The 22,541-nt window shown below is 39.0% G+C and overlaps 1 protein-coding gene across 3 annotated transcripts in view; it reads left to right on the forward strand.

The window, feature by feature from the left end:
• The window catches only part of SLC13A1 (solute carrier family 13 member 1), a 55,502-nt gene that overhangs the window by 24,605 nt on the left and 8,356 nt on the right, over positions 1 to 22,541 (forward strand). For 2 of the 3 annotated variants that reach the window (XM_087763864.1, XM_087763865.1), the window contains exons 2-12: positions 893 to 1,026; positions 2,874 to 3,002; positions 3,733 to 3,869; positions 7,816 to 8,003; positions 8,608 to 8,665; positions 8,756 to 8,822; positions 9,337 to 9,500; positions 14,117 to 14,236; positions 15,479 to 15,577; positions 15,667 to 15,768; positions 22,244 to 22,347. In XM_087763864.1, coding sequence (XP_087619990.1) covers positions 928 to 1,026; positions 2,874 to 3,002; positions 3,733 to 3,869; positions 7,816 to 8,003; positions 8,608 to 8,665; positions 8,756 to 8,822; positions 9,337 to 9,500; positions 14,117 to 14,236; positions 15,479 to 15,577; positions 15,667 to 15,768; positions 22,244 to 22,347 — 1,267 coding nt within the window. In that variant the 5' untranslated portion in view covers positions 893 to 927. The remainder of the gene's footprint in view (positions 1 to 892; positions 1,027 to 2,873; positions 3,003 to 3,732; positions 3,870 to 7,815; positions 8,004 to 8,607; positions 8,666 to 8,755; positions 8,823 to 9,336; positions 9,501 to 14,116; positions 14,237 to 15,478; positions 15,578 to 15,666; positions 15,769 to 22,243; positions 22,348 to 22,541) is intronic. The other variant, XM_087763866.1, reaches the window with a different exon arrangement.

Raw genomic sequence — 22,541 nt, forward strand, 5'->3', positions numbered from 1 at the left:
CACACAGGAGCTTGCCACTTAGTAACTACTATCGCTATAGCATGCTTAATACAAAACTTCCATTGTCTTGAGCCCCACATTGGGCATCAAAAAGGACTGTGGTAGGTTGACCCTGGCTGGATGCCAGGTGCCCACCAAGCCACTCTATAACTCCCCTCCTCAGCAGGACAAGGCGGGGAGAAAATAAGATAGAAAAAAACTCAGGGGTCAAGATAAGGGCAGTTTAATAAAGCAAAAGCAAGGGCCACATGCGGAAGCAAAGGAAAATAAAAGATTTATTCTCTACTTCCCATTATCAGATGATGTCCAGTCACTTCCTGGGAAGCAGGGCTTCAGTATGCGTAGTGGATGCTCCGGAAGACACACGTTGTAACAACGAATGGCCCCCCTCCTCATCCTTTCTCTTAGCTTTTTTGCTGAGCAGATATCACATGGTATGGAATATCCCTTTGGTCAGTTTGGGTCAGCTGTCCTGGCTATGTCCCCTACTGGTGTGGGGGGAATGTTGGAGAGACAGCCTGGATGGTGCGTGAGCACTGCTCAGCAGTAGCCAAAGCACTGGTGTGTTATCAACACTCTTCTAGTTACCGGTACAAAGCACAGCTCTATGAGGGCTGCCATGAGGAAAATTAACTCCATCTCAGCCAGACCCAATACAAATTGTTATGAGGAAGGGCAGGGAGAGAAAGTCATGAGGAGGCTGACATCTAGCCTTGGTTTATGATGAACACTTATCTTATCAACCTACTGTTAATAAACTCACTAAAACAATAAAGAGCAAGATTTAATTTTAACTTGGTTTACTGGCCTGCTTTAGCAATGGCTAAAGGTGATAGCTTGGAAAAATATTAATCAGAGCCAGCTATTTAAAGTCAGATCTATTTTTTGGCAGTTTCTGCAGGAAAGTTCATCTACCAGCCATCAACCATGAAGATTCTTAGCTACCTCCTGGTTTACCGAAGGTTCCTGCTCATTGTCCTCACCCCACTGCTTTTACTTCCACTTCCACTTATTATCAAAACCAAAGTAAGTGACCTGCTTTGAGAGGTAATTATTTTGTACTTGTATGTCAAACCTGAGATTCCCAGATCCTTTCAGAATCATAGAATCATAGAATGGTTTGGGTTGGAAGGGACCTTGAATTACTTCATGATGTTCGCATTGTGGGTTTTCGTTTGGTTTTTTTTTTTTGTCAACTCAGAGTATTTGCATAGAAATGTAGAGAAGACAACAGTTTTAATGTAAGATTGTGTGCTGGTTGCATGAAGTTCTGAATTACGTATTTGCTTTCTTGTTCAGGAGATGTTTTTCTTATTTAATATCACCTAGACTACCTTGAAAATCCTGTCCTTACTATTACATTTTGGACACTTTTAAACAGCTCGGTATGATTGACAATGGAGATGAATTGTCAGGAAGACAGCTGCAGTTACCTTTTTATTTGATGATGGATTTTGTTAAGTTCATCATATGTTATGTCGTCTGATAGCAAGTGGCCGGAATCAGTGATCTGAGAAATTCCCTCTGGTTCCTAAATAGAGCAAAGGTTATGGCAGGACACCCTAGTTTTATTTTACTTGAAATAAATTCTTCTGGCATTCAATAACTCTTGTGACAATTCCAGGCTGATGAAACAGCTTTCTAAAAATTTTATTATTGATTCTATTTGGTACAGTTCTGATGTCAACAGAATGAAATGGAATTCTCCTGTGATGTATTATCACACGTGCATTATACACATCATGTCTAACAATACATGAAAGTCCAGTTCAGAAGTCCTTGCATCACAGATAGATAGTGGTTACAGAGCAACATGCTTCACACTGTCTCACATCACAGTTTCAATATTTCAGTTTCCTCTCTGAGAGGAAATTCTTGAGAAATTCTTAATGTGGTAGGACTTCAGTGAGATGAACATTGGCTAGGTGATAAATGAATTGACATTATCAAACTTAATATATAACACAAGCTTCCCCCCCCTAAAAAATGCTACCCATAGCTGACTGACTTGGATTTAACATTGTTGTTTTCTAGTCAGAGGTTCCCAGAGCCATTTCATTAAGCTATTACTTTCCCAATACAAATCATCTCTGCTGTTGTTGAGTAGTTTCATGCCCTAACCAGTGACGTTAAAAGATCTAAACCATTTTCCTCAAGAGCAGAAATATAAATCAAAACTACACAAAAGAGTTTCTAGGATTCTAGAAGAAACCAGGCTCCCTTCATCTCATCATATTTGGCTGTGGCTGCATTTTACAGGCAGCATTGAAGTAAATTCTCCTGAAAGAAATCCTGTTTTCCAGGAGTTTAAATAAAAGACACTCACTAAAATTACAAGTCTTAAAAACAACAACTGTGTTTCTTGTCAGTCTTGCACAACGCTTTTTATATTAGAGTATAATCCTTGCCTTATTGATGCTGATGACAAAACTTCATTGATTACAGGAGAGACAAATTTGACCTATTATTGACTGTGACTACTCCTAGGGGTTTAAAGTTTTGCTTGCAGCTGCAGAATGTTCGTGATTTATGCTAATTCATGGTCTCAGAATGCTCCAGAATGACCTATATGATTAATTGTGCTTGAAGGAAAAGGCAGCTGACTTTTTTTCCACCTTTCATAAGTGGTAGAATTTAAGTAATTTTACTATCATTTCGTACAAAAAAATCTTTAAAACTATTTTATGGACTATGTTTAATATCTTAGCAGGATTATCAATAGCAGACAACAACTACCCTAAGTTCAGGTCCCTTGACTCATACTTGTTCCAAGTGGGGGGAATCTCTTTACTGACATAGCTGGACTTCTTGCAATTGTAATTTTTTTCCTGGATGATCCACTCGTATTTTTGTTGGTGCCTTTTGTATTCTAGGAAGCAGAATGTGCATACACGTTGTTTGTAGTTGCCATCTTTTGGCTCACAGAAGCTTTGCCACTGGCTGTTTCAGCTTTGCTCCCTGCCTTTATGTTCCCATTGTTCGGTATAATGGAATCCAAGGAGGTAACCCTTTTTGTCCTCTCTATCATATTACGGATTTCAATGATAAAATGATGATAAAAAAGAAATAACCACATAACGTTGAAACCTGATGGGTTAATCCACGGATTTGCTGAGTGCCAATCACAGTAGGTCTGCCTTAAGACTTGCTTACATGTTTTGTCCTCAGGACTTGTTCATATTTCTTTAACGTTTTTTCTTTAGATTGTGATTCAGTGCTTAGGTGCCAGTCAATGGGAAAATGCTAGATAGATATAAAATATCCTTAATGTTACAGAAGCGAGATGACACACTAAAGATCCCATGTGCAAAAGGCTGAGTATACATCTTCATGTCAAAGACAGGACACCAGAGGCGATCATACTCTAAGTCTATGTTTAAAGTTTTTCTTTTATCTGTTGAATAGACGACTAAATTAATAAAAGCAGCATTTCATTGGTGATTTAGTGTTTATGTGACATGTGACTGATGATCTTAGGCTGTTCATATCATAAACCTATTTTTCATTTTGTTTTAACACTATGCACTTTAGTGCAGTTACTCTTGCATCATTTGGTTAAGTGAAATTAACAGTTTCAATTAAATTAACAGTTCAAATTTAAGGCAAAAACTTTTATCAATATTTACTTCAATACATACCCTTACTGAAACTTTTTTTCATTAAACTGATAATACCAAATACTAATAGAAAGTCATCATTTAGTTAAGAAAATATTTTTTGTTTTTATTTCAGGTGGCATCTGCTTATTTTAAAGACTTTCATCTGCTGCTGATTGGAGTAATTTGTTTGGCAACGTCAATAGAAAAATGGAATTTCCACAAAAGAGTGGCTTTAAGAATGGTGATGCTGGTGGGTGTCAACCCTGCATGGTATGTGCTAAATAATGTCTTGAAGGACAATAATATTTTTGGAAAGCTATGTATTCCAGAAATAATTGCCTACTGCTTTTTCTGTAGCAGAAATCCAGCCATTCTGCTCTACTGAAACAAAGTAGATATTTGAAATTATATGATTGATTGGTAGATGACACTTTATTATTTTGCTGAAATCCTAATTGAAAGTTCCCTGCGGTGATTCTGTTCATAATAAGGATCCTTCTGAACAAAAAATCTGATGAATTCATGAATAATGTAAGGGTCCTGTTTCTTAATGGTGGTAGTACATTACATACCTGATGCCTACAACCGAAAATCTGTGCTATGCTTATTATTAATTTGTATTTCATTACTGTTTGCAAAATTCTGGACCCTTCCCAAAAATATAAGAAGAGTTCAAATACACAGTGAGGAAAAAAAGTCATTAAAGATGTAGTGGGGAAGGAAAAACACATTAAGCACAATGTCTTTATTTATGTTTTTTAATTTGTCTACCTATGAAGAAAATATCAAAGGAATAGGAACTTCCCAAGCTGGATGAGGTGATGAGGGAAATGAAATCACATACTCTCTACTTACTCACTGTCAGCATATATCTTATGAAGTGAAAACTCTTTTCTTTGCTTGCTTTACAAGTTTCCAGGAAAGCTTTAGACCCACAGCTTCATCTGTCAGCACACCAGTAAGGCTGCAGATAAGATCTGTAGAGAGAGTCTGGCTTTCCAGAATACATGATGCTTATGACTCCTTGTCAGGAATCAGACAGTGACAGGAAGTAAATAGTCAGAAAAATAGAAACCCCAGGTCTAAAAAATGAGATGCCTCTTAGGTGATCTAACTAATAACACCTCATGGAAATGCTGGATTATTTCTATTCCTCAGTGATTTGTCTGTCCTCATTTTAAATATCACATGTATTTTGATTTTCCCTGCATCTTTTGATAGCTGGTAGCTTTCGTTTTGACAAAATGCATTCTTGTTCAACTGCCTCCCTTTAGCTATATTCTTGAGCTATGCAGTTTTAGTTATTTCAATTTCTCTTTTCTTGATCACTCCTAAATCCTCACCTTTTGGCTGAAATCTTGAAAGGGAGAACAGAGGTGGATGGCGTGCTGTGCTAAGCTGAACACTGCTGGGGAACTTGCTGTTGCTACATAAACCTGCAACCAGCTGCCAAGGATACCTAGAGCAACTCCACAGACAGCTTTGTAACCCTGAGGAAGCAGTATCCCTCGTAACTATCTCAGCTCTATCACATTTCCTGATCATGACAAAAGGATGATAAGATTATGATAAGATGATTTGTGAAGGAGAGGATCATCCCACCTCTCAGCATCTGCTGCTTGGTAGCTGGGCCCACTGCAAAGTGATGAATGCTGTACTCTGTGCATAGCCCTCCTCCGCTAGCAGGAGTCCCCAGCCAGCCTGTGCACATTGGAGCCTCATCCAGCCCAAGGAGAAATATCATTGGAGGTTTCTGCATTAGAGGACATGGGGGATGCAGCAGTGGAAGTAGAATAGCAGGAGTCTTCTGAATTCTGCATTCTTCTGGAGAAACTGGCTTGTATCAGAAATAGTGTGGCCAGCAGGACTAGGGAAGTGAGCATCCTCCTGTACTCAGCACTGGTGAGGCCGCACCTTGAGTACTGTGTTCAGTTTTGGGCCCCTCACTACAAGAAACACATTGAGGTGCTGGAGCGTGTCCAAAGAAGGGCAAAGAAGATGGTGAAGGGTCTAGGCCTTATGAGGAGCAGCTGAGGCAACAGGGGTTTTTTAGCCTGGAGAAAAGAAGCCTGAGGGGAGACCTTATTGCTCCCTACAACTACCTGAAAGGAGGTCGTAGGGAGGTGGCAGTCGGTCTCTTTTCCCAAGTAACAAGTGATAGGACGAGAGGAAACGGCCTCAAGTTGTGCCAGGGGAGGTTTACATTGGATATTAGGAAAAATTTCTTCACTGAAAGAGTAGTCAAACACTGGATCAGGCTGTCCAGGGAAGTGGTTGAGTCCCCATCCCTGGAGGTATTTGAGAGACCTGTAGATTTGGCGCTTAGGGACATGGTTTAGTGGCAGACTTGGCAGTGTTAGGGTAACAGCTGGATTCGATGACCTTAAGGGTCTTTTCCAACCTAAATGATTCTATGAGTCCCTAAAGGCCTCCCGTCATTTGAGCTATGCAGTCTGGTCTGCAGACTAGCAGGGAAACTTGAATATGTCTATGCAACCTGCAAGGACTAGAATGAGTAATAAAACATCAGTTGTGCATTACATAGCAAAGAGTGACTTTATAATTGAATGTAAATGAAATTATCATCCCAGGTTCCATGCAGAATATTTTTAACAACACCAAAGGGAGAATAATGCAGAAAACCTGGGGCTGAACAGGTTAGGATATATTTTATTATTTTTTTAATCAATTTTAGAGTCACTCATTAGAGTACACCACACTGTACTAAATGGTCACCTGACCATCAGTCCATCAAATGCTGGCAATTTATAATGAACAGTTTTGAAACACGTTAGTGAATGTCTTAATTTGCTTTAGTTTTCAATCCTCTTGCAAGCTGTAGTAAAATTATATTTCTCCACAATGTGAACATTTGTATTCAGTGTGCTTAGCCTGACCAGTATTTTCTGCATAGAAATTTCTCCTGAAAACACAATTCTTCCCCAACTTCTACCTGAAGACCTAATCAAAAACTGCGTAAAGTTAATGGGTTTTATACTATTGATGACAATTTGTGTTCAATCAGGTCCACCACTTGCAGGTCTGCAGATCATTTCATCATTATGCCATTAAAAGTGCACAAAGAAAAGACAAGGTGCCCTTACTGAGAAAAAATGAAGTTTGAAATGTTGTTGCTGTTAGCTGAAATGAAAGGCTATGAGAGGCATTTTGAACAGTATTTTTATGTCATAAATATTGCTTACATTATTTTGTCTTCATGTGCTGAGTAATCCTTAGTTTTTGTGAAGCTTTTGGTCAAGGCTAGGCAAAGAGCTTTACAAATTGCACAAATGACTTCTCAGAAAATGCTGCAACACAACAGTCCCTCCATCCAGTTTTTCTCTCCCTGTGGTGATGCATGGCAGGTGTTTAATGGCACTGTCAACACCTTGGGACAGAAAGCCAAGAGGACTACTCTCATTTACAACTTCAAGAGATACATTAAAAATGACAATGATGTGGCCTGTATTCTAAGTTTACTGTCCAGCTTCACCAGATATGACGTGGAATGTTTGATTTTTTTACTGTGAAACTAGAGTGACTCCAGTCACTGATGCAATTCAGTGCCTTGCATCAGTGCAATCGATGCAATTGCACAGATGAAACTCCTAGTTGTAGTAAACTTAGCATAAGCTGTGCCAAGACCAAAGACATTGTAGTGACCTTCACTTTCCCATTTAATATCAAATATGATGTTTATTGAAGCACAAATAATCCCTACACCTGTCTTGGGGCTCTGATTAAGAACTAAGTACCACTTACCGAATTGTTAATATTTCTTCCTATAACACCTGAACTGATATCTAGAGGACTTACAGCCTAAGTGATAAGTCCAGGGTTTTGACCTAGTTTGTAGAATATGAGATTAATAGCATTAGCAGTATAGCCATTTTAACTTTCATTTGAACTTGTGACATGCATGGTGCTCTTTCTTCAAAGATGATTCAAATACAATATCATTCTGTAAATAAACATTATTGCTTCTGTTTCGATTTATAATATATTTGATCCTTTAACTCTAAAATATGATATTTTCAGTGTCTTTGATCAAGATAATTTCAATTCATAAAATTCCTCAGAAGTCAATTGCAAGCTTTAAATTTTCAGTGTTTCCTACATTCAAGGTTTCTGTTGAAAAAGCTTTCCATTTATATTAAATAGAGTGGTGATAAGAGGTGTTGCTGTAGCAGCCAAAGACTCTTCTCTCCTGTTCCAGGCTTACGCTGGGTTTCATGGTTAGCTGTGCTTTCTTGTCGATGTGGCTCAGCAACACCTCTGCTGCTGCCATGGTGATGCCAATTGTAGAGGCTGTAGCTCAGCAGATCACCCGAGCTGAAGCAGAAGCTGATATGCTGGAGATGTCTTGCTCTAACGGCTCCATCAACCCGGCGCTAGAGCTGGATGGTAAGCACACGGTGCAGTTTTTGTCTTTGCCCACCCTCACTCCACAGCAGAGTAAACACCACATAAAATAAAGTTGAATGGCTAGGGAAGTACTAGCATTATTACATGCTTCATCATGAGACTTCTCTTGGATTACTGTGTGTGAGGTCTCTCATGTTCACAAAGATTAATTAAAACTCAACAGGTGCAGAATATGGCAGTTATATGAGAGGAGGGGAGAAGAGGCTGGCTTGTTCAGCCTAGTAAAATGTCTGAAAAGAAATACGTCTACAGGCTATGAATACACTGGGGGTTAAACATTAGCAAGAGAAAAGAGCTCTTTAAGCTCTAGGGTAATGTTGGGAGAACAAATGAATCTAAACTGGTTATACACACAGCTGGATTGTAAATTAGAAAGATTTCTCCTCATCAGAAGATTCGGACTCTGGGGAATAGGAGACATGAAGGAGTAGGGCACATCTCAGCTGTTTTTAAGATTGGTACTTGTAAACATATTCATGGGATGATGTGCAGTGATTGCATGGAATGGGACATGCTGATGGAGCCTTTCCAGTTTTGCTCCCTTAAATACTTATCTGTCTTTACATCAATGTCTTTCTTACAGAAAATATAGGAGAATGTGAAAGCAGTGACTGGAAAGAGAAAGAAAAACAACTTCATGGGTAATAGTTATCCATTTACTAAATGCTGTTCTGAGAATTCATCTAATTAGAATATGTGTTTATTACAATACATAACTTTGTTTTTTCCAGATATGACAACGATGTGGGTAGTACTGTGTGTACAATTGAAAAGGAAAATGAAAAAGAAAAGGAACAGGTACTTAAGGTGTCTTTGTATTACGCAGCTAATGTGTGTAACCTTTAGTTTTAACCTAAATCTCACTTTTATCTAACACCTAACGTGGCACAGCTAGCAATGAAGCTAGTTTCATGTGAATAAGAGATACATGTGTAGATACACATATACATACAGTTTGCTTATGTAATTATTTCATTTGTGGTTTTGTGCTCCCAGTGTATTTTACACAAGTTAAACCAGCCTCACCAGAGTACAAACTCTATATATCAGGTGTGTATATACAGCAGTATATACAAAGGGTGTTCTTGTGTAAAGAGTGATACAGCTAAAGAAAAGGACTTCAGGATTTGACTCTCCCTCCTTTTCTTTTGCATGAATAATTGTAGTACCACTATAACAGCAAACCAAACCACGCTGAGTACAGCTATATTGCTGGCAAGTTGTCTGGCTCTTCTGGGACATGCTTGAATCCTATTTTTGTGCTTGATGCTGCACCTTTCTTATATATTAACTGGTGTATATTCTTTCTAAGCAGAACCTACCACCTGCTGAAACAGGGAGAAAAAGCAGGGAGGACAAATACAATGGCATTTTCAAAGTGATGTGCTTATGTGTGGCTTATTCCGCTACCATTGGAGGGCTGACCACGATCACAGGAACATCAACTAATCTGATTTTTGCTGAGCACTTCAATACGTAAGAGACTATATTAAATTATTTGTATTCTTCTTAATCCAGAATTTTAACTGTTCTTTCTTGAACTCTTACATGGCTCGCCTAAAATGCATTAGAAACCTTTGATATTATTTGATTCTATTACTTTCTTTTTTGTTATTTTTTGTTAAAGAGAGAAAATGAAATTGCATGGTTGTATTTGCCTTACACCTGGAAAGGCTATAAGTGATCACCCAACATATGCAACAAGATGACCATTCTTTGATTAAGTAGTACTTTACTCTTTGAATAGCTGCATGGAAAAAGATGGGCATATCTGAGGAGGAAGACACTACTTAGCATGAATATGACAGACACTATCTGGCCTTAAAGAACTTTTATTCATTTCTAAGTACAGCAGGAGCTAACTTCAGGTCTGCTTAGCAAAGAGCATCAGGAGACTTTCAGGAGGTTATGCTTAGTGCATTGTTGAAATGAGGAATTTAGGTCCATTAATCAAAGAAAAAGCAAATAATTTCAAACCTGTCTGAAACTTTGCATTCAGTGGAACACTTTGTTTTGAGGTTATTAAAAACATTCTTTAACATTCCTTTTCTTTTCTAAGTAGAACTACTTTGGAAAGAAAATTGGCAGATTTCATTCCAAAGCTTTTGAAAAGCCAATAGTTCTTGCTGAACTTTTTTTCTTCTGCAAACTGTTCATTGCCAGAAATATTCCAACTCTAATTTTAAAATAGAACAAAATAAAGCACAATCCTTTTATTACCCTCTGACCCCTATTCTGTATTGCACATGGCAAAATGGTGAAAGACCAGTTATTGATAGATTTTCTTCCAACCTGTGTTCCATGAATGGATGAAATTTGGCTTCAACATGCTGCTAAAGAGAACTGAAGTGGCACAGTCTGTAAATCAGCCTGCACTAAGAGAATAGCAACAATGGATACGGTATGGAAATTTTAAGAGTGCCTGTTATTGGGTCCAAAGAACTACACAGGGCAGACTATGGCATTATAAGTCCTTCAGGCTTAAACTTTTAGATATACAAGTATTTCTGGTTCAAGCAGGCTTCACACTGAGGAGGCTAGAAGAATCCAAGATTGATTACTAGGGGTAAGAACTGTTCTTGTTCATTTCCCTGAAGTTGTAGGAAACTTGAAGAAAACTGGCTTGCAGCTGGTTTTTCAGTTTGCCTTAGCTGTTAACAATCTCTTCAAGAATGCATAAGCAGATTGCTGTTCTCTCCCTGGGTCTTCACCCTCTGCTAGGAGCATGGGCCATACATGGAGCACTGCATGTGTAATCCAGTTTTATACCCCACCAGGATTTCATTTAATCTTTACACAACCACTAAGTCTAATCCTTAACTTAGGCTGAATCTACCACCTAACTGTGCAAATATTTTTATCTTTAACTGTCTTGCTCCCCTTCTCCTTAGAGGCCTCGTTTGTATTTATGTCCTGTCTGAAGTGGGAATTGACCTGTTAGCATGACTTGGACACATTTGCAGTCTACCTTCACGGATCATAAGCATCTGAAGTAGAATAATTCAGCAAAAGAGCTGTATATACAGCATATTCCTGAGCTTCACACTCAGTGACAAAACACTTAAAATGACACTACGAAATTCCATATTCCTCATATCTTCCCAATTTCAGTATTAAATAAGTTGGAATTAGTGTTTACTCTTCTCTACTTCCCTCCTTTTCATTTGTCACATGACAAGGAAACCAGTGTATCTGTGTTAGCATTGGAACCTGTGTGTTGCTGGGAACCCTCAGCCTGCTGTTAATTTAGGACATGCAATTTTGCTGTGTTCCACAGGGCAGAAGCAAACAGTGGAAATGTTGATGCAATGCTAAGCATGCCTGCAAGTGAGACCATCTTCCATAAGGGCTCCTTTTCAAGACAGATTTGTTACTGATCCTCTCAGGGTCACTGTATTCATTCTTTAATTGTATGCAAAGAGACACTGCAATATAGCATCTAGAATATATCCAACTGAAAAGAAAAAAAAAAAAAAAAAGAAAGAAAAAAAAAAGAAAAAAAAAAGAAAAAAAAGAAGAAAAGTATTGGCTAACACACCGAGTTGTGTAACCAGCTAGTAGGCTAAGCATTAGTCTGCTCACCACTGCCTGTAAGATACCCAGAAGCCTTTATTGGCCAGGGAGGCATCAGTAAGGATAAGGCGGGTTGGTCCTCACTGCTCCCTGGAACAGATCCTCTGTGATGCTGGGTCCCTTTCTTCTGACTCCATATGTTTTTCCTTTGGTATTTTACCCCTTTCTATATTGGTGTTTTTCCTCTTGAATCCTTCAGGCTGGTGCAGATCTCCATGTGAGTTATCTCACATCTGCAGTTTTACCTATCTAATCTTACCTAGCTCTGTTGTAGAGACTTTCTCACTGCTCTTTCTCACACGAAGCAGTTTCTACGGCACTGCAAGACAAGGTTCACAGCTGTGCCATATTAGAGGAGGGCTGTGGATCCTAGGAGTACAGGCAGCTGCACCCCAGGGCTAGGGGAAGGCTATGCAGAGATTAGAGAGAGAAAGGGTTACCAGACAACAGTACCTCAGCAAGAAAACTGAGTTCTCCTATGCTTGAGGAAGAGTAAATCCTACAACGAAACCTTTCGTTCCCCAGTCAGGCTCACTGACAGGTTATGCAATTTCCTGAATCCTATTCTGGTAACTGTCTTTGACCTTCCAACATGAAGAATCAAACTTTGCCAACGTTATATTATTTTCAAGCTAAGCAATTCTCTAAACGTCATAAAAGGAATAATCTTATCTGGATTTGTTCTTTGAGCCAAATTTGTTGGCATTTGTAATGTCTGCCTGGACAGAGTTTATTGTTATTGGCACTGAATCACTGTAAAATGAGGATTATTAACATCAATCACACTTTTTCATTTTCCAAAGGATATAGGTCTAGAAAATAAATAGTTCTGTATCTCCTGTCCATCCTTGCCTCAGGCAAGATCCATGCTAGCTAATCCAACAATAGCACATAATCCAACCAGCACTATATAATAGATCATTATTTAAATCATTTAAATTGATCATCCAGTCTACCTAAAGAATATTTGCTCTGGAGATGAAGAATACCTAAGTTTAATATTAAAATTTCTAGAAATACTTACATATATAATCAGCCCTGCACAAACTTACTGTGAAACCTGACCACAATAAATTAACATTTTATAATGGAACTGACTCTTTAGTATAAAGTTTTCAAGAGCTTGTTTTGTTACTCTGTTATGGAATTATCACACATACTTCAGGAAAGGTCATAAATACTTTAGAAAGTGATGAAATGCTAAGTCATTGTTATGCTGATGTCAGTTTCCTATATTAGAATTCATACATTCAAAAACTGATATAGCTAATCATGTAATAAAAGCTAAATAGCCACATAATCAGTAAATTATATATACTATCACAATGCCTTTTCTTGTTCCAGTTTCAATGTCTCATCACTATATACAGTTGCAATTTAGAGCATCACCTCAAGAAGTGAGTAGGAGTTTTGGTTCAGTTCCTGCTGGCACTTTAATTGCAATATATGTAAGCATCATAATAAATATAGATCAATCCTAAAATTTGCACAATACTTGAGAAAGCATTTATAATAAACATTTACTGCCTCAAAGACCTATGTGACCATCAGAATTCCTTTTTTTCTAGCAAGGCCTGAAATACAAAAGATTGGCTAATAATAGGAAATGGTCATTACAGTCTCTGTCTGGACATTGTAATTTCCTTTCCATCTGATTTTTGCACCAAGGAGGAAGGCTTTTCAAGAAGACTAGAATTTTCTCACTTTTAGCTTTAAAAGCTCTCTCAGCAGAGCTGGAGGAGCTCAAAAGAAGAATAACTTCTGTTCATAAAGTAAACTGGAAAACAGGATTCCTTTATCTGACCTTTTTGCCCATCTGGCATCTATCTCATTCAACAGTAAATTCATTTCTTTCAGAAAACCAAAGCTCATTTCTCCTTTTCTTAAATGCACATGTCAGGGAGAGCTCTCGTTGAATGGCCCACATCTGTAAACAGTAGATTAAGACAGCCTCAAAGAGACAAGGTGACTGGAGAGATAATCCACCTAACAAATGAACATTCCTGCCTTTCCTGGAAATTAGTAATAATAATTTTGGTTTTAATCAGTTTTGAATCCCTTATGGAACCTCAAACAATACAAGTCTCAATGTTGTCTCCACTGTTGTCTTCTAAGTTCATTGGAGCTTGTTCATTTTGAGTATATTTTCTTGTGCTAAAGTCTCCTCTCAAAGAACTGCTTTTCTTCAATTTCTGTTTCTTTGTAGTCCTAATGGTCCTTAACGCTGTGCGTGGCCCATCCTTGCCTACTGCACTCAGATTACACACACCTAGATCGGTGTAAGATCCCCAGACCTGTTGCTGATCCAGTGCTCAAATAACTGGCACAGCCAGTTCCTGTAGTGATCATGATGATCAGGAGCAGGACGGGAGGGTGAGGGAAGAGGACACTGGAGCCCACCTCATCCTGAAGTCAGCTGCCAGCCAGGAGCACTCTCTTGCAGCAGGGCTTTCTGGCACTTCTCACAAGTCTTCATTCCTTTGCAAAGCTCAATTGAACCATTTTTTACTTTCATCCAGACGTTACCCAGCTTGCCAGTGCATCAATTTTGGATCCTGGTTTATCCTTTCCATCCCCATCACAGTTGTTATTCTACTGCTCTCCTGGGTCTGGCTCCAGTGGCTTTTCCTTGGGTTTGAGTAAGTAAATGTTGTAATCAATAAAACTAAAAAAGGTTGATGATATAAGAGATACTTGGTACCAGGAGTAAATATTGCATCTAAGTTTACCAGGCTCAGTGTAAGATAATGCAGCAAAAAGATAATGCAGCAAAAAGGTAATGCAGCAACAATGATTTTGCATTCTTGATTAGTATGGCTGAGTCTCTGGATGGGACAAGAATTTTCTAAAATAAAGATCCTAGACTAGTCAGCCCAAAGTGAAAAATCCATATCACAAATGATGATACCCATGCCTTCAGAATATGCAGACATCATCATTAAACAGTGCGTGTGTGCAAGACACAAGAATACTGAAATTTTATACATTTTGATCTGAGACTGAAAGATTTATAGTCAGGATGTTGCCCTTTGCTTGAGTCAGGGATTGGACTGAACACTTGAGCAATATCTGTGTTACAAACTGGATGACTATATTTGTAAATGTGAAGTAAAGAACTTCCACTTTTCCAGAATTTACATGCGGTGGTATGGTGGGTTTTTTTTCCCCTCAGAGCTTGTGCTTTTAAGGTTTTGGAAAGGACAATACTTCTTTTGGGCTGTTTCTTCAAAGCCTTGTCCTCCATGAGTTCACTAACATCTGCAGAGATAACAATGGGGTCACCTGTCTTCCACAATTACATGGCTATGTATGGCGCAAGAGATGAAGAGTGAGACTGTCTACTCTTAAGCAGACTTAAAATCATCCCACGGTTACCACTCCATATGTGAACATTTATTGTTTCATTTTTCTGGATTGTTTCAATAATGTTCTTTTTAACACCATGTAAGGGTCTTATCCAAGAATGAAAACCTAGCTCGTACTAAATAGTCTGCTGATCAGTGTGCAGGCTACTCATGCAATACAAGCTTTTTCATTACAAAACAAAGTAAAGCAAAGTCATAGACAATTTTAATTAAATAGCCAGGTTATGTATTTGATTGTTTCAGTTAGTTCCCATGATTAAAGTTTCATCCTTTCTGGGCAAATGAGCTAGTCAATAACAGGACACATTTTGCTGCTGCCTCTGTCAATCTCCCATTGGGCTTTGTCAATTAATTCCAATATGTTCAGTTTGGTGTGTGATAATTAAATGGGAGATACTGCATTGTAAAGTGAAAATTTTACTTTTGTAAAGTGCTATTAGTAACTGGAAAGGTTGGACCTTTTTTTTCTGTATACACTGTTAATTCATTGTTCGATATTGCTAATCTATGTTCCAGTTTTAAAAACATGTTCAAGTGTGGCAAGAAGAAAACAGCTAGAGAAGAGGCCTCAGCACAGGTGATTCAGGAGGAGTACAAGAAGCTTGGACCAATAAGGTATGTCAAACTATAAATCTGCAAACAAGAGTGAGTAAATCCAAGTGCGAATTCAGGAAAATGTATAACCCATTCTGTTTCTGCTATAGCTACCCAGAAATTGTTACACTTGTCCTATTCATTCTAATGACTCTGCTGTGGTTCACCAGAGAGCCTGGCTTCATCCCAGGATGGTCTTCACTTTTCCCAAAGTAAGTAGCCTTTTTGATACACCGACAAGAACTGTACTGTCTTAACTACATACCTTCTTTTCTTCTCAGTTTAAAAAAATAAACTGGAACAGGCTGCCCAGGGAAGTGGTTGAGTCCCCATCCCTGGAGGTATTTAAAAGACGGGTAGACATGATGCTTAGGGACATGGTTTAGTAGTAGACTTGGCAGTGTTAGGTTAACGGTTGGACTTGATGATCTTAAAGGTCTTTTCCAGCCCTAACAATTCTATGATTCTATGAAATATTCTAAGCTGAAGTTGTTGAAAACCTCTGTAGTGTATACAGAATAGATAAACTCCATCAATTTCATAGATGTATGTGTGCAATATCTGAAATGTGCTAAACACATTACAGGATAAAATAAAGTGCCTCCTAAGAAGGATTTTGCTTAGTTTTTAGACTTGATCCAGTGAGGGAGAAGGCACAATGACTGATGTTACAGTATCCTACTTCCTCATCAAATCTGCAATTTCAAGAATAAATCTTTGGTTCGAATTTTTTGATCTACTGCCCGTAGTGACAGGCACACTTGTATGCATACAGGTCAACATCTCCTGCTTTGACAGCTCTAATTAATGGTATAAATTACTATCTGTTCATACATAACTCTCTCAACGTCACAGTTCAACTAACCACCAAAAAGCCAGGAACTATTCAGGAACTATTTTTTTTGCCTTCTGCTGCAGCTTGGTTTTCAGTCCCTTCCCCAGGATCACCTAGAATTTTTTCCCTAAGAAACTGGTCACTCTTGCAAGAACTTTTAATACTGTGATATCCCCTGTTCCTTTGCTGTAATTGCTGTAATTTCAGTTCTGTTCTGTGATAAAGGTCTGAGTTTTACTCTGGAGTACTGGAAGTGGTTGCAGGATTGAGAGGAGCAGGACTTTGTGCTGTTTAGGCCCTTCTGGATTTAATATATGTTACTGGATGGGTCAAAGACCAGTGCTGGACTTGGATGGTAATTTTCCCTTTTATTTTCCTGTGTGTCTGACATAAATGAAATGTGAACATACATCCATCATGCCTCCTCTCTTTAAATATACTCCCACCATTCATACACGCACACACACACGCGTGCACGCGCACACCACTGCTCTGCCAGAAAGTCTGGTAGGGGATATCATAAGGAATAATTGTAGCCCTTTGAAGATTTAAAGTGCAAAACAAAATTATTTTGTGAAAAAATAGCATTTAAAAGTGCAATAAAAACTAAGATTGTTTTAAAATTATTTTTTCATTATCCAAAAAATTGCAAAAGAAGATTTTTTACCCTTATAACAACAGCAGAGCTGGTATCATTGTCGCATATAAAACACTGTATTCTTGAAGGGGTTTTGGAGTGTTGACCTAATCAAGCAATCAGCCAGCTAAGCAATCAGGCTGGCTTTATTTCTCTTTCTGCTTCATATTAACATTCAGTGCTCATCAAGCACCGTTTAACGAAACACATGTGATACTGGAAAACAGATATTGTAAACAACCTTTCAAATTGGGACTTATGGCTCAAATGGATAATTTCAGCCCAGAGATCCCCATTTTCCTTTTTGAAGTTGTCTGTTTACTGTTGTCTGAGGATTTTGTTCACTGGCAGGGAAAAGCAGAGTATTCTCATAATAAGTGTGGTTACAGGTTCTGCAGAGAGATGTTACTTTGTGGATGCCCTCTAATGTTTTCCTTGGAAGGGATTGCAAGCACGTGTCATATCACATTAGGCTGAATCATGTTATAATTTGGGTGAGGTAACCTGGAGAGAAACAAAGCTTGTGTTACTGCCTAACAAAACTTTTAAGGGGGAAGAAAGCATTTCTTACTATTCAGACCTTGCCGATTTAGATAGCTTTAATTTATCAATCAATCAATTGCATTAATTGGCATAAAACCAGGCAATTGGGTGTTTACTTTTCTGAGCAACAGAAAACTTCTCGGCCAAGATACATGAGTGGGGCAAGGAGCCAGCACAGGTACAGCTGTGAGTAGTAGTGAGCCATCTTCTTTAAAGAAAACAAAGAAGCAAACAGGTAAAAGAACTCAAAACCCAAGAACTGTGGTTCTGTCAATGGTTTCATCGCACTCATCACCATGATGTCCAAGAGGCTTCTAGCAGTGCATGAACTTCAGCTTACATCTCATATCACATGTTCCCTAATGCCTCTGTGTACAAAATTGTTCCGTGTTTTGCATTTAAGTATACTGATAGGCATGGGCCCAACACCCGTAAGTTTATTTTACAGGAAACAACTGTAAGGAAATATTCTCTGCCCTTAGAAATCTAATTTCTTATCAGAAACCTGATAGTATTTACTTTGCACAGAACCTTACCCCACAGTCTCAAGCCAGCCTCAGGGAAGTTCTGTCGCCTTCACAGATGAGCTTTGTCCTTAGGAAGTCTGCAATGTCAGAGCTACAGGTAGCTTTGAGGCCCTCCATGGCCAGTGAGTGTGTCCCACTAGGTATGATTCACACCACTTCCAGGGTCTTAAACCAGACAGGACCATCAGTTCATTTATTCTAACATGGTGAAGATCAGAGGAGCTACGTTATTCTGTGTTAAACCTGGTAGAGATTTATTTTATTAGAACATGAATTCCCAGAAAGCAACTAGGGTTGATTTCAGGGTGGCAAAGCACAGGTTCCTCAGATTTTGTGATTTACCATTTTCCTTGATAGTTTGTCTTGGTGGATAATCATCTCTGCTGTCAAACTAAAGAAGACAAACTTGCACCTTGTTTTCTGTCTGAATATAGGTTCCAGCCATCTGTTTTTGTCTTTCCCGGCTGGATTAAAAACTTTTCTGTAATAGGTTCTTTAAGGATATATGTATCTGGTTTAATTATAAAAAAGCTTTGTTTTGACAAACTAAATGGAATGCTCGAAATTTTGCTTCAAGAAACAAATTCCCATCACTCTCACCATCCATGTTCATGTTCTCAGCCCCTTGTGTGCATCCTCACAAGTTGCTGAATACCCCTTTAAAATAAAACCACGATTTTTTTGAAATCCCAGCAGAAATATTGGTATTTAATGATGATACCTCCCCACTCTTTAAGGGCTACTTTTTGAAATGTCAGCCAATTTTTAATCAACATTCGTGCTGTATCAGTATTGAGTAGAGCTCATTTTTAAGCAGCATTATCAGATGCCTTTCAAATATACTATTACCTTTATCAACTAATTTTTCTTAGGAAAAATTTGTAAATCTATTAAAGACTAATCCTTTACTGTCCTGCCCTGAGCCCCTGTTCGCTCCCTCTGGAGGCAGAGAGCAGGGTGTTTTAATAAATGGTGCATAACACTACAGAGAGCAACACAGGGTAAAAACGCCTGTTTCCTCCCCATCTGATGACAGCACAGGATCACACATCATTTCTGCTACAGCAGTTTCCTTCCATGACCTGGCCTGATTCCAGGCTGTAGGGTATTAGCTTCAATTAGAGAAGTTTCAGGTTGACCTTTGGCCAAGACTTTATGAACCTCATAAGAAACAGAAAGTTCAACACTGGGCTGCAGCTGATTACAGCTGATGTATGCAAGGTAAGTTTCCCTCACGCTTCCTCAGATTATTGCCTGAGTGTATTCTTTCTTTTTTCTACACGGTTTACTCCTTCCTTTCTTTACTGCCAATACAAGGCCACTATGTACTTTTGCCCACAGCCCTGTTCTCTACAATGATCTCAGTTGGAGTCATTTTGATATCTCCTTAATCAACAGCTTTTTTCTTCCTTATAGGACAATCAGATTTGCAGTGTTACAAGCAGGTAGATGTTGTATATGCAATTGTATCACAGCTTGGATAAATTGACTTTGAAAAATGTTCATCTCAAAATTTGATAACGATTGAAAAGCTTCTGTTTGGAATGGTGACATGTGTCTTCATAATAGTATGACTAATGGTAGGATGTTATGTGTGTCCTGACCAGGTTTTCTGAGAATGGTGATTTGCATCAGGAATACTAAGTTTTTGTGAGCAAAATATTGTACCTTCCTAGTTCAACAAGGGGAAGTGCAAAGTCCTGCACCTGGGAAGGAACAGCTCCAGGCACCAGTACACACTGGGGGCCAACCAGTTGGAAAGCAGCTTGGTGGAAAAGGACTTGGGGGTCCTGGTGGACACCAAGTTGAACATGAGCCAGCAATGTGCCCTTGCCACAAAGAAGGCAAATGGTATCCTGGGCTGCATTAGGAGGAGTGTTGCCAGCAGGTCAAGGGAGGTGATCCTTCCTCCTTGCTCATCACTGGTAAGGCCATACCTGGAGTGCTGCATCTAGTTCTAGGCTCCCCAGTACAAGACACAGACATACTGGAGAGAGTCCAACAAAGGGCCACAAAGATAATTAAGGGTCTGGAGCATCTCTCCTATGTGGAAAGGCTGAGAGAGTTGGGACTGGTTAGCCTGGAGAAGGGAAGGCTGCAGGGACATCTTGTCAGTGTTTAAAAATACCTGGAAGGGTGCAAAGAGGACGGAGCCAGGCTCTTCTCAGTGGTGCCCACTGACAGTGCGAGAGGTAATGGGCACAAACTGAAACATAGGGTGTTCCTCCTGAACATCAGGAAATGCTTTTTACCTGTGAGGGTGACCAAGATCTGGCACAGGTTGCCCAGAGAGGCTGTGGAATCTCCATCCTTGGAGATACAGAAAAGCCATCTGGACATGGTCCTGGGTAACTGGCTGTGGGTGACTCTGCTTGAGCAGTGGGGGTTGGACCAGCTGGCCTCCAGAGGTCCCTTCCAACCTCAACCATTCCGTGAAGGAGCAGCTGCCTAGAAGAAAGTGGCAGCATGAATTGTTTCTGTATCTAAATCTTGCCTTCCTTCAAAACTGCTAGCAAGTCTTAAGAAAGGGCAGGATAGGATCCTAGAAGAAGAGAGTTTCTGCTCTTTAGACCCAGTGCATCTGGTCCTATGTCAAAGGTGATATATAGGCAGAACCCTCTGCCTTAAGAAACAATAAAAAAATAATAACTTGCTTTTTAAAAGTGTTTTCTGTGCTAACAGACAATAGGAAGCAGGAGACAGAATATATTAGAGAACCCTTTCAACTTCTATGGCAGTTTCATTTTGTGACAGTGTTAGCTAAAACTATGCTGGTTGTGGTGTCAATGTGCTATGCATATTAAGGTTTTTTGAATCTTGCCTAACAGTGTTGTTAAAGCAAAGGGATCTACCAGATTGTACAATTGTAACATATAACTGGGAGATGATTTTTCCTTTTCAGTGAAAAGCCCTGGTTTAGTATAAAACCTTAAGCTGCTGAGAAGATCTGCTAGGAAGTTATGCTTGGACCTACTGTAGCTGCATGAGAAAAGCATATGGTATGAGGCTGAGAGGACAAATATATTGCTATATTGGTTCAGGAAAACTTACAGAAGAGCTTACAGAAAATAGAAAAAAAAAATAACAAAGCTTAAGAAAATGTTGGGTTTAACTTTCTTCAGCAAAATTCTTATCCATTTGAATGACTATCTTGATTGAAATAAGACAGACTGGGATATGTCACCACCTAACTGTGTAACAGAATCAAATGGATGTGTTAAAATGGCCTTAGAGCTCAGCTTTGCACTTTACCTGATCTTGGGGCTACTCTGTACAAGTTAGAAGGATATTGGATCAATTTAAGAAACACTAGTGCAAGCAGTTCTCAGGCACTGGAAATGACCAAAATAAACATGGCCTTTGTGTCTACGACCCTAGTAGTAACAGCCATAAGAGGATGATAATAAAGCTCTGCTGCCTTCTCTTAGCTACAAAAGCATCATCCTTTGTGGGTATGCACAGTGCTCTTAAGGCCTGTTGGACAGAGCATATTAAAGTTATTAAATTTATTATTGAACTGTGAAAATTAGTTGTTTAAGCATCAGCTATTCCCAAATATTCCCCTCCCCCAGCTTATTTCTGTGTGACAAAATAACACATGCTTACTCAAGATACTTATTTATGAATTTAGAAGGCTTGCATCTAATATTTCCACAGATGCGGTGAATTGAGCTTGGCTGGCTGCCAGATGCCCACCCAGCCGCTGTCTTGCTCCCCCTCCCTAATAGGACGGGGAGAAAATATGGTCAGAAAGCTTGTGGGTCGAGATAAAGACACAGAGATCCCTTATCAGTTACCACCACGGGCAAAACAGACTTGATTTGGGGAAAATTAATTTAATTTAATTTAATTTAATTTAATTTAATTTAATTGCCAATTAAAAAGAGTTGAATGGCAAGAAACAAAGACAAAAACTAAAACACCTTTCCCCCACCCCCTTTCTTTACAGGCTCAACTTCATTCCTTCATTCCTGACTCCTCTACTTCTTTCCACTGCACCAAACGGCATGGGGGGTGGGGAATAGGGAGTTGTGGTCGGTCCATAACAGATCCTTTCTGCCTCTCTATCCTCCTCCTCACTCTTTTCCCCTGCTTCTCCCGACTACGTATGTTTATGTGTTTTTTTCTTGTTAACTTCTCCTTAGGTATAAAGGCTATGCTACGGATTCAACAACTGCCTTAGTGATAGGTCTCCTCTTCTTTATTATTCCAGCAAAAACATTTTCTAGAACTTCGAATGGAGAAAACAGTTGAGTATATTTTGATGTGGATTTTACTAGAATAAGGTATCTAAGATGCAACCATAAGTATAACTTCTTGCACTTGTTAGAGGAACAGTGTTAAATACTAACGTTACAATCTTAATACAGGATAATATCTTACTGAGATATAAAGCATTCCTGGCCTGGAAGTCAGTGCCAACAATTAAGCAATGTGAGCAGC

This window comes from Nipponia nippon, unplaced genomic scaffold (assembly GCF_047370975.1).
Source record: "Nipponia nippon isolate SJK-2023a ecotype South Korea unplaced genomic scaffold, ASM4737097v1 scaffold_3, whole genome shotgun sequence".
NCBI lineage: Eukaryota > Metazoa > Chordata > Aves > Pelecaniformes > Threskiornithidae > Nipponia > Nipponia nippon.